The sequence below is a fragment of the Pseudochaenichthys georgianus genome, chromosome 12 (assembly GCF_902827115.2).
Source record: "Pseudochaenichthys georgianus chromosome 12, fPseGeo1.2, whole genome shotgun sequence".
Taxonomy (NCBI): Eukaryota; Metazoa; Chordata; class Actinopteri; order Perciformes; family Channichthyidae; genus Pseudochaenichthys; species Pseudochaenichthys georgianus.
In genome coordinates, this window is record NC_047514.1 from 12,400,087 (window position 1) to 12,412,712 (window position 12,626).

A 12,626-nucleotide genomic window follows, 5' to 3' on the forward strand; every position below is an offset into this window, starting at 1 on the left:
ACGCCCAATGAGGGCACGAGATACATTTGTGCGTGCACGAGATGGAAGGCTGACAGACAGGGCGGTTGTACTTTTTACATTACTACGGCTTCCACAGATGACATTTTTTTATGGATTTTTTGTCAAAGCACTTAAGATATTCATTGCTATCGGGATGTTAAGAGCATTCCATGGAATGTAACAAAAACTGTATCTCGAGCCGGTTTCTGAAACTTACCTACCCCACCTTTAAGTTTAATTTAACTAATTTACTTCACCAAAAAATGGTAAAGCAGCTAAAAACATGTATTTCAAAATGATGGTGTGTTTTGTGTGAGGAAATAAAAAAATCAAATTAAAGGATGGATGGGGCGAACATGATTTGTTGGTTGAATGCAAAGAAATATGCATTACAAAGTTGTAACTTGGCAGCGGAGATGAACACATACCAGTATGATACCACACATTTAAACAGTCTATGGCAATTCTAAATAAACACTCTTTAGCAGCCTTTCTTATACTTGGGTTTCCTGATTCGCAGCTATCTGACATTGTGTCTCTACAGTATCTTCCAATTAAAATACATCATTTATTTTAAAAAAGGAAATCTTGTGGCCGTCACTTCGTCACATTGAGCCTCTTATTCTGACACAGACAGGTGGTACTCACAAGGATCAGGTTGGCTTGGAAGAGTCACATGATGATCCTTCACACCATTGAAAAGCAGCTCTGCTCCACCCCTACACAAACAAACAGTCAGATTGGTCAACTATCAGTTTTTGTGTTATTTGTCAAAGTACCATCACAAATGTAATATTTTCATGCTACAGAGATGTTCTGGCCCATACATCAGGTTCAGGTTATTTATTTGTACCCGTAGGTAGATTCTGTTTGCAGAGAAAAAGACAAGGGTTCCATCCTGACACTAAAAACAAACACCAACAACAGACACATCTCTAATAAAGGTATACCCTGCTTTTTTTACCGCTTCGTTCTACTCCTTGGGACAAGTAACCTCCGGCCCGAAGGAAGAAGCTTGAATTCTGAGTGCAGAGGGTGGGAGTCATCGTCTAATATGGAGCTGGATAACTGCTGTAACTGCCTGAGGTACAGCGTCTCCAGGTTTAGCTGTGGCTCACCAATCAGTCTGCTGGACCACTTTATGATCTGACTCAGAGTTTCTGCTCTTTAAAGTCAGGTTACCAAACCATGACATTGGTGAAAAAGACAGAATTGACTCGATAAAAGCACGATAAAACATAATCATCATGGTTTTATCAATGTTAAAATAGGACAATTTCCTAAGACAGTACAAACGCCCGTGTCCCCTTTTGCACACAGCTTCAGAGTTTGGATCAGAGCTCAATTTTGAGTCAATAATTGTCCCGAGATATTTGTATGATTGCACAAATTCTACTTTCTGATTCTGGATTGTTAAGACTTCATGTATGTGGGGATGTCTTCTAAAATCAATGATCATGTCCTTGGTTTTGCTTATGTTCAGTTGTAGATATGGACTCCTCACACCACCTGACAAAGTCGTCAACGACAGGGCCGTGGCTGGTCTCATTGTCCTGGAGCCTACTAACAATTACAGAGTCATCTGCATACTTTAAAATGGTCCTATTTTCCCACCTACTTTGACACATATTAGTGTAAAGTATAAATAATAGTGGTGAAAGGACACATCATTGTGGGGAGCCAGTGGAGGAGCTGACTTGATCAGATAAGGTCCCATTCATCCTCACTCTTTGTGTCCGATTGGTTAAAAAAAAAATCAAGAATCCAGCCAATAAGATTATTGCTTATTTCAAATTGTTCTAAAAGTCTGCCAATTAGAATATGAGGTTGAAGTGTGTTAAAAGCAGAGGAAAAATCAACAAATAAAAGTCTAGCATGAGATCCAATTCCCTCCAAGTGTTTAAAAAGTAAGTCAGATAAGGTGACCGTGGCATCCTCCACTCCTCTGTGTGGCCTGTAAGCAAACTGCATGGGATCGAGTGCATGCTCAGTCTTCCTTAAGATTTCTGCTCTTACTAGTTTTTCCAACGTCTTCATTAGAATTGATGTAAGTGCAACTGGTCTAAAATCGTTAAGAGTTTTGGGGCCTCTGGATTTGGGAACAGGGACTACCCCAGCATCCTTCCAAACCTTTGGCACATGCTGTGTCTTTAAAGACATATAAAAAAATGTAGTGGAACACAGGGCTAAGTTCTTTTGCGCAAAGTTTAAGTAAACGACCGCAGATGTTGTCAGGTCCATGACGCTTATTTATTTTTACTAAACGAAAGGCCTTTTCCACTTCCCTCTGATATATGTTTAAATGCTTATTGTCTTCAAGTTTAAGCTTCAGTTCAGATATATTATTACTGAAATCAAATGTGTCAAATCGCAAACTCAACATCTGAATTAAAGCCATCCAGAGTCACATGGCAGCTATTCTTTGTTTCCCGGAGGCCTGTTATGGTTTTCATGCTACTGCAGACTGAGCCATGGTTGTTTGCAGCCATTTTGTTTTGTAGTTCAGATTTTAAATTCTGTTTAGCTTTCAGAATATTGAGTCATATTCTAGACTTAAGAAAACATAACAATATCCTTGTTCAGTAGAGAACACCACAAATGCCACCAAAACATACCATAGGTTTAATGTGTTTTTCAATGAAACTGGGAAAAATTATGTAAAAATGTGTATTCCCTCTTACATGACTAATCGTATAGCAATAGAAATCTGTCAAAAATAATTGAAAGATTTTTCTCAACAATTTTAGCCAAACATCATTTATATTTATTTGCATGAATGTGATACAGTAATAATAATAATAATAATAATAATAATAATAATAATAATACATTGTATTTAGAGGTGCCTTTCAAAGCACACCTTACAATTCAAAAGATATTCTAAAAGAAATAAAGAAAAGTAAAAAAGGACAGTAACAGTGGACATGTAGCACTACAATAAATAGGCTGATCTGAACAGGTACTCAACAAGTAACAGTACTCTGAGTTGTCTGTATTTAATTAATTGAATTTGCTTAATCTATACATTTATGTCAACCAAATGTTAAAAATCACTCACTTCAGATTAAAACGCTTTAATAATTGGAAAAAGTCTTAATGATTGGAAAAGATTACAAAGATAACTGAAAATCGAAGAAAATGTTAATTACTAATGCAAAATCCATTCTCCACACCTTAAATGTTGGGTTTGTCTGTTGTCAAATTACACATTTTGTGACCTGCTGTACTAAGTTGAATAAGGAAAGACCCTTCCCATGGATTACTGTCATCTTTCTGATGCAGATCTAACCTGAGTCTAAGGTCTATAGATTCCATGGAGGGTGGTTCTCTTTTTGTTTTGGTCTCTGATAGTGCTCAGTCAAATCTCTGGCATGTTTTGCAGGCAGACTGCACATCTGGCTGAGCTGCAGGCGGAGCCAGGAGACAGGGTTAGAGCTGCTGCAGAGGGACAGTCTCTGAGCTTCTCGTGGAGGAGTGAGAAATAGCTTTACAGTTTCACAGGCTGCACAAGTTAGCCTAGCCAGGAAGAAACTCGTCAGGCAGCTCTGTTGCTGAGCAGCGTAAGGAGTATTTTATCTCTTATTATCTTAAATAACGTCACCTGTTAAGCAATCACACAACCTCTCGTTGTCTTGTTAAATTAGAAAGAAAGAGACAACATAACGGTGGATAATGATTCATAAACAAACTCAAAACTAGCAGGGAGCTAGCTGTTGCCCGGATGTGATTTGCTTTTTAAATAACAAAAGGCTAACGAAAGAAAAGCAAACTTAAAGCAGCATTCACCCGATGTATTTTTTCCTTGAAACTGCTGAAAGACTGCTAAAACAGACACTCTTAAACATCATTAAGGCTTTTAAATGTGCTTACCCAAACTCCAGGTGAATAACAACGGGCGCTGCCATATTGTCGGCACATGCAGGAAGTTGTGGCGGGGAGTCGGAAGTGACGCATTTTGATATCATTTCCATACAAGGGGAAGCTTTTTATGAAATCAGATAAAAGAAAGGTTATTGTGTAAACTTAATCATAATATCGAAACTCTCTTTATGCATTTGGAACATCATAAATATGAAATTGAATTCATTGTGAAATAGTTGATTACATGGTGGTACATTTTACCTGTGAAATACAAATATTTAGCCCCAATGTTTATGTAGGCCTATTTTTATTTGAAATTAAATAATTTATTGAGACTTCCAAACTTATAAACACAAACAAAATAAATAAAACTGTAATTCTGTATTATGAAGTCCTCAAATAAAAAAATGTGGTTGTTATCTTCACAAGATAATAAAAAAAAGAGGATAAAGAAATTAAAATGCAAATAAAAAAATCTTAGACAGAATGACAGAATAGAAAAAAAAGAAGATGTTCAGTTTTAAAGAAGAAAGGGGGTCAAAATGAGTGCAAGTCTAATATCCTCTGGACCTTTGTTCCAACTCTGTGGTGCATAACTAAATGCTATACTTGTTCATATTACCTTGCACTGTGGGAACAGTAAGCGACGCTGTAACTGATAATGTGTGAAGGTGCCCCCATTTATGAACTGATATTTCCCTGGACTTAACTTTATTTTAGAAAATTATTATATTGGACAGTTATTAGTAACCTATAAACAGTGCTCTTTCTTTTTCTCTCTCTCTCTCTCACACACACACACACACACGCACGCACGCACGCACGCACGCACGCACGCACGCACGCACACACACACACACACACACACACACACACACACACACACACACACACACACACACACACACACACACGCCATGTGCATGTCTGCATGTATTTGCATAGTGTTTGCCGAAATGAAAGTGTGCAGAAGCATGACATGAGTGTGTGAATACACATCTGTCTCTCTCTATCCCTCCCTCCCTCCTCACGTACATGCTCAATCATACTGGTGACAGTCCCAGTCCCAGTATACAGGGACGCGAGGATGAGGTGGGGGTCGGTCAGAAGTTTGAATTGCAAATCCGCTGCCTTCTGTTGGCGTCCAAGCCTTTGCGGGCCCTTCCCTGTCTTCATTCATGTGGTAATGAGGAGTCAGTGCAGGGGCAGATAGACAGATCGACCAGGGGCCTGGCGTGGCAGGGGTGAGGGGAGAATGAGGCGAGGGTGGGGAGACAGGCGGGAAACTAGGGGGTCCTCTCACTGTGGAGGCCGCAGTTGTAGTTTTGAAAGATGATGAAGACATGACCAGCCTTTCGTTCTGGGATGAGGAGTACAGGCAGCTCAGAGGGAGGCAAACAGGCAGAAGATGGGCTGTGGGTGGGATTTTCATGGCTGTGAGCATGAGTTGCCCAGGAATGACCTCACTGTCACTGGGTGTCATATCAAATGTGCTAAGCTGCTTTGAGGTTCAAGTATACAGCTTCATAGCTTCTGTTGTCCTGTTGTAGCCTTTATGACTTGGATAAGTGTTCACAAATAGTTGCAATACTTATATTTAATATGATTTGATCAGGTGTACATATTCAGATTCAAATCGTGAGGATTTTGAGATATTTTAATATTTTAAATGTATTCAGTTGAAGACAGTTTGAAATACCCATTAAACCTTTGTGGCCACGCTTAATCGTCATTCTGTGTTTGTAAAATTTGAACACACGATGAAAGGAAATGCTTTTGCCAATATTTATATATTAAATGTATCCTCCATGGACTCAATAAAAACATAAAACACTTCCTAATTCATGAATCCAAACTATTTTCTTTGATTATTTCTTTATTGACTACTATTAAATGACAAATACAATGTTTTCTCATTTTATCGGGTTGGATTTCCTAAATCCCACATACATTTCAGCCATTTTAATCAGAACCTTCTATATTCAAGGGTCAATGTGATTTTAGACATTTCTTCAAATAAAGAGTGTCATATCTGCTTGTAGATGGACGTCCAAAGTCATTGCTACGCTGCCAGGCACCAGCTATAGCGTATCCAGGGTCACACATGATCAGATGACAATGACCTACACAATGGATTAGCTATAAAAGGACTGGGGGAGAGATTAGGAGAGAATTGATGACGGTTGGATGGTTGGATGGCTGGCTGGCAGGCAGGCAGGCCTCTGAGATCTTGGGTCTGTTTCAATGAGGAACATAAAGAGCTGAAATTAACATGTACCCTGATACCAAGCAGGGAGAATCCTTTTAGAGATTACATCCATAACATGTTACGCCTATGGAACTCGATGGAGAGGGGAGACAAAGAGCAGAGCGAATGATAATTTTCTGTCGTAGCAGATTACAGAGCATCCTATTCTCTTCTATCATGTTTGATTCTACTGTATTTTCAGGTCTACGTTTTCACTTTCTTTATGTCACAAATGCACTACTTTCTGTGTTTCCCCATGAAATGTTTCACCTGGAATAAACTGGACCCCCCAAAACCCCCCAGTAAAACAGGTGCTTGGCCGCACGACTGCTTCCTTCATGAAGGGGGTAGGCGGCAAGAGGGACAGCAGTATACCTGCAACACACATTGACAAAAGCACACGTTTAAACGAAAACACACGCATGCAGACACGCACACACATGCACGGGTTCACACATGCACACACACAGTCCATCTGTTTTTGTCTCCCTCCCATTGCCATCACGTTGGGTCTGTCTGCACAACCATGTGCGGTGCATCAAACACGCGTGCTCAATTTATAGGGTGCAATTTCAGTTAAGCATGAGATATTGATATGCATTATGAAAATTAAAGACACTAATAGAGTATCTTAAGCGTGCAGGGGGGTCCGTGATTGAAACAACTACTAGATTAAGGATGTTCTGGCCTTCTGGACCGGAACCAATAACACTCAGGAGTGGACTGCCAGCCACCTAACCAGGAACCAGGATGTTCATGACTGCAGCTAAATGGGGAAGGTAAAACTGTACACAGTGTAGCCTATATGAGAAGGGTAAGCTTTGATTTAACAGTAAAATGAGGCCCCCTACTGGCTGCCAATGTGCATTGCAAGATACTGGCTCCTTCAGGAAAATCCTCTTCAAGTTAACTTTACAAAAAACTAATTTGTATCATTAATAAATGGTCAATTTAAAGTATATTAAACCCTGGTTTAAAAATGACTTCACTGTTAAGGTTATTGTTTTTTACTTTTAGAATTTTTGCTTTAATTTACGTTTTATTTTCTATAATTTTGTGTAATATATTCATTTGAAAAGGTATACATTGAATCATAGCTGATACACAATACAAATCACCGACATTTTGAATCCATAATACATATTAAACGTGATTTGTAAAATATCTATAAATTGTTTCACTGTAAAAGGAAATAGTAGTTGGTTTCAAATATATTATAAACTATTACAAAAGATAGTAATGTTGAAATAAGTAACAACTATGATTGAATTAACTGTTGATGTACTACTTATTAATGATGGTGACCATAAAGTGTTACCACATTTTCTATTAATCAATTCCCCCCAAAAAACAAACCAAAGCTTTAGACACGAGCAATCATTTTATTTGAAAAAAAGTGAATTGCTATATACAGTACGTAAAAAAACACGAGATCATTCCTGAAACATTTCTTTTCTTTTTGCTTTTCACGTTAATCTCACGCAGTCCTGTCATAAAAAAACAGGAGAATCCACACACTTTCAGAGAGCATTCCTGTACAGCATTCAGCAGAGGACCAAAAAAAAACGTTTATATCATCACTTTTTCCTCTTCAGTGATATCAGATACCAAACCTAAACCAGTTAGTATGATACCTAATAACATTGATATCAAACATTGGTCTGATACACACTATACATGTGTTTTTGTATATGTGTTTTCCTGTTATATCGTTTTACAATTCATGATTCAGTGTGTTTTGCTGACTTAAGACCGCCCCCTGTTGGACAACAGTGGAAACTGGCAAATGGCTCCCACCTCATATGTACAAATTCAGACTAGAAAGTGGGAAAATCAAACAACCATTAAAGCATCTCTGATATGCAGCTCTGGGGCAGGTTATTTTAAGAATGATATCCGAGTCATTGATATCAGATATGATTTTAGTTCATATTACGATTATCGGTTTGGCTAAGTTCAGGAAGAAGAAGGATATGCATTTTTAAAGAGGGTGATGTTGGGGGAAAACAGTGAATATTTTTCTGTGTCTCCGCAGGGGTCTCAGCCCTTAGTTGAAATGATTGCATAGCTCTGAGAGTCGGCTTCAGCCCTCCCAAGCCCACATGCTGTAAAAACAGGAACCAAAATGTAATTTCCATAGCAATAAAATGATTAGCTCTATTGCTGAAACACAAATTCAAAACATACAATCAAAAGACATTTTCTAAAACAGGGCTATGTCATTATTTGACTCAGTTTGGAGTAAGTAAATCATTGGATTTTGAAACTGGAAAAATAAAGCTTAAAGAAAACATTTCTCTACGTTTGGTGTCGTTCAAGATTATCCACAGACCTGAAGGATCTTCACTGTATCATCTGCATATTATCAAGCTTGACACACGTTTAAATTATTAGTTTAAAGCAACATTTTGCTTGGTATAACATTTATAGCCGCATGCATCAACCACTTCAGATATTTCTGCATCTTTACAAGCTGAAGCCACATGTCCTTAAATGTTTTTATACTAAGTGAAACATTGCTTAAACAAAATCTAAAGAGTATATATCCCATTTTCTCTCGGTCTCTTGGTGTCTTATTAAGCTAAATTATGTGCACAAAACACACAATATCAAATGTAGTCAAACAGCTACAACAGATGGAAGTTGCTTTGTTCTTTTAACATTTTAAAAAATTCACAAAGTCCTCATATTGCTGCATTGCTTCTGCAAATGTTTCATTTCTGATACATTTATTAATGCATGCCTGATACATTTATTAATAGGATTCAATGGGACTGCTTGATGCATATTTAATGAGGTTTTATGAACATGGCTCCCTCACAATGAGGACTGGCAGATTCACATCTGGTGAAGAAACATCCATGATGATTAGATATCCTTCGATCATAACAAATAAATAAGACAAAACAAAAAATACATAAAACATTAATGAAGTACAAAAATGAAGGAATGTAAACACACATACACTCACTCACTCACGCAGACGAAACATCTATATATGAGCCATGTAAGTTATTGTTAGCATTTCTGCTACAGTGTGTGACAGACTCTCGTTGTTTGAAACAAGAGGGAGTTTTATTGGAGCAAAGCCAAGCTCCTTTTGGCCGTCGGGACGCATCATGTTACTGTTCGTATCACGCAGAGGAGCTCGTCACCCATCTCCTCCATCTTCTTTTCCACTTAGCTTGTCTTCTCCGATGGCATTTGAATATTTTAGCGCTAAGTGAGGAACTCCACAGTGAGTGCAACGCGTGTTATATGTGACACCCTCTTTTCTGTTTTGCTCACTGCACATGCTCTGTTAGCTGCCTCTTCATTCGCTCTCACTCTCCTCTCAGTGTCCATGCTGGGTGTCGGGCAGGTGCTATAGCTCGCTGTGGCGCACAGCAGGCTCCAGCTTGTATGAGAGCGCAGTGAGGACCTTGTCGAACTTCTCGTAGCGCTCTGATTGGCTGCCCTCGGAGCCGCGGCTGCCCCAAAGGAGACGCATCTGAAACTCTGTCTGGAAGATATCGTGGATTTCTGCTCGCTCTTGGAATCCTGGAGAGGAGAGAAGGGAATGTTATTCTTTGTAGATCTGTTGTATTTATGATAATCATGGTTAAAAATGAAAACAAATGGTTTTGTTCAATCATCATTAAATCATTCCTTGTGACAAAAATAATCTCAAATCAAAAAGGGTCCACACACTAGCCTTTACACTTTATGAATGGGTGCTTCTTCCTTATATATGACCACTTACTATCACATTACAGACTTCCCACATTCCAGATCAAGGGATAACACTTGAAGCTATTTGCCAATGAAGACTGTGGGATGAGAATGTACTACTCCCAAGGTAAATAATTAATATCCATGCTGAGATGCTCAATACAAAAAAATGTCACTTCCTAACCTTACACTTTAGCTATTTTTTTTTAACTGTATGAACTAAACATCTCAACTTTGGCACATAGGACTGTTAATGATGGGAGCAGACAGAGGTCAGGCTGATCAATAGTGAGATATAACAGGAAACAGAGATGTGAGTTGATAGCTATTGACACACTGTTCAATAAAGCGGTAATGGCTTCAAACTGAGAACCATTGGGAAGGTATTAGGGATCAATACAGTTAACCTAGTAGCAGCACACGCACATAATCAGTGATACTGAACAATCATCATTAACAGCATGAGTAACACTGTACCAGCTGTGAGAAAATGGCTTATTTTCATAATTTCTTTATGGCTGATGTTGACGGAATAATTAACGAGGTTGTATTAGTGAGCTTAAACACAACAGCTTGAGAAGTTTTCCAATTTTTCTTTAGCCATATTTGCATTTCTTTGAAGCTCTATATTTACACAACAGTACTTTAAATCAAATGACAACATTGGAATGACAACATGGTCTCAAGGGCAATGCTAACATGCTAATGCTAGTAGGTACAATGCCAACCATGTTCTTTATTCTAGTGTTAAACACAACAGCTGAGGATGATGTGAATGCCGTGAAGTATTGGCTGTATAACATTTTCTAGAAAAGTGACAAAGTTAAGTTCGAACATTTTAGATTTGTTTTTATGGGGGCTGTCCTTGCATTTATCGTTTAGGTATTATTAGTGTCTACTCTATACAAACAGTTGATTACATTTTTCAGTCTGTACATGTGGGGGACAGCTCAATCTGTTAAACAAATCAACAGTGCCATAAATAGAGCCAACCCCCCAAGCATGGCCAAAAACAACACAGATGCTGTCTAAGAAGATACACTTCCACTGACTTCATTTGGCCTTACCCTGCAGTTTGGTCTCACTGTTGGTTCTATAGATCCCCCCGTGATGTGCGATGGTACGAGCTGCTTCTAGGTGGTACATGACAACGTCTACCCCCACCTCTGCACTCTCCCAGGGCTCCAGCGCATCCCCTACAGCCATGCCTCTCTCCAATAAGGACAGGACAGGAATGATGTGGGGGAGGGTAGTGTTGGCCAGGGCGTTCGACTCTGTGACAAAAGAAGATTTTATCGTTTAGAGTTGTAAATAAATACATAGTTTAAATACAAAATGCCAACAAATGCCAACCATGTAAACTGTGTTCTCACCTTTGCCATCGTTCATATTCTTCATGAAAGGTTTGAGTTTCTTTTCATAAAGAATAGCGCCCTCTGTGTGTCTCTGGCGTAATGTCACCCATGTCTGCTCAAGACGGGAAATCTGAAGCAATGAGAGACACAATTGCATTTTAGGAAATATATTTGATAAAAGCCGTTCGAGTTTTTCTGTTTATTATGGAGAATTGTATCTGTATCACTCTTACCTGCGGCAGCTCCAGGGCTCTCATCACAGCGGCAAAGCCAAACATGTTGCCCAGGTTGCTTTTCAACTCTGCTGCTAATTGGATGGTTTTGTGGAGCAGGGCCGCCCTCTCCTCTGTGCTTCCTGTGCAGCCGAGCAGGTCCACTGCCATCATGATAGACATGGTGTAAAACCTGAGGAAAGAAAAATGTGCCATTCAATAAAATGCATCCATAAAAGTGTATTACTGCTGCTGATACGAAGGAAGATGATGTGAATTTTTGAAAGCCACTTTTGAAATGTACATTTTGGCAGACGGTAGAGTGTTACAAGATTAGAAAGGGGGAGGAAAGAGATGAGATGAAGGGGAGGAACAGAACAAGTACAGATGATAAATAGCTGAATTAATGAAGGAGTTAATGAGTGATGCTAAAGGGGGGAAAAGCGTGTTTTTACCTCTCCAGTAGGTCAAGTCTTAGCTGGTGTCCATGTGGAAGTGTCAGTAACTCCAACCCTGAGGACACTCCCATCATCCTTTGCATGTCTGAGGATACGCCTAATATTCTAGCCACCTGTCCAGGAGAAAAATATATATATATATTAGTTTTATGGTAATATGTTATTGTGCTTACATCTATGTGTTCCTACATGCAAGCATAATGGTGATTACCTTTAGTGTCTCTGGGCATTTACTGTATTTGATTATGCAAGTCAGCATTTGTGCTTTGTATGCCTATGTAAGCATGTGAGCTTGTGTGTGAATTGTGTGTGTGTGTGTGTGTGTGTGTGTGTGTTTGTTTGCATACCATGCAGTCCGCCATGGTGATGTGTTTAGCTGCGGTCCTTGCATCAACCTCAGCCAGCAGCTCTTTGACTTTCTTCAGCACCGACATCTCCAGAGGCTTATTCTCAGCTGGCAAGAGACAAGACTCGTACCTGCACCAGAGCGAATATTAAAGCCCATTAGAAAATATTAAACCCGTTTAACATGAGCACTGGCAAGGAATGCAAAAGAAGAGTGTTTAAGGGACACTCAATCCTAGTTTTAACATTATTGACATCCTATCCTAGTCATGCCAGCCAGTCAGTCAATGGTCACCTTAACTGACCATTTCCCCAGCAGTTACCCTGACATTAATCCCTTCTGCAGCAACATTTCACAGTTCGCTGCTGGCGACTCAGTGTACTTGAGCATTTTCCTGTGACGAGCTTCATCTGCTGTGTCCTTCCTTGGCACAGT

At 39.2% G+C, this 12,626-nt stretch overlaps 2 protein-coding genes across 2 annotated transcripts in view; both read right to left on the bottom strand.

The window, feature by feature from the left end:
* Positions 1-619: 619 nt before the first annotated feature.
* Positions 620-3,940, bottom strand: urm1 (ubiquitin related modifier 1). The gene is made up of 2 exons (XM_034096486.1): positions 3,871-3,940; positions 620-719 (listed from the first exon to the last, which is right to left on the bottom strand). The coding sequence occupies exons 1-2, from the start codon at positions 3,903-3,905 to the stop codon at positions 620-622; spliced, it is 135 nt and encodes a 44-aa protein (XP_033952377.1). The 5' UTR covers positions 3,906-3,940.
* Positions 3,941-7,477: 3,537 nt separating this feature from the next.
* Positions 7,478-12,626, bottom strand: part of LOC117456200 (SH2 domain-containing protein 3C-like) — a 36,803-nt gene continuing 31,654 nt past the window's right edge. Inside the window, exons 7-12 of the mRNA XM_034095985.2 lie at positions 12,193-12,322; positions 11,843-11,958; positions 11,409-11,580; positions 11,194-11,305; positions 10,888-11,094; positions 7,478-9,649 (exon numbers count right to left, since the gene is read on the bottom strand). Coding sequence (XP_033951876.1) covers positions 9,474-9,649; positions 10,888-11,094; positions 11,194-11,305; positions 11,409-11,580; positions 11,843-11,958; positions 12,193-12,322 — 913 coding nt within the window. The 3' untranslated portion in view covers positions 7,478-9,473. The remainder of the gene's footprint in view (positions 9,650-10,887; positions 11,095-11,193; positions 11,306-11,408; positions 11,581-11,842; positions 11,959-12,192; positions 12,323-12,626) is intronic.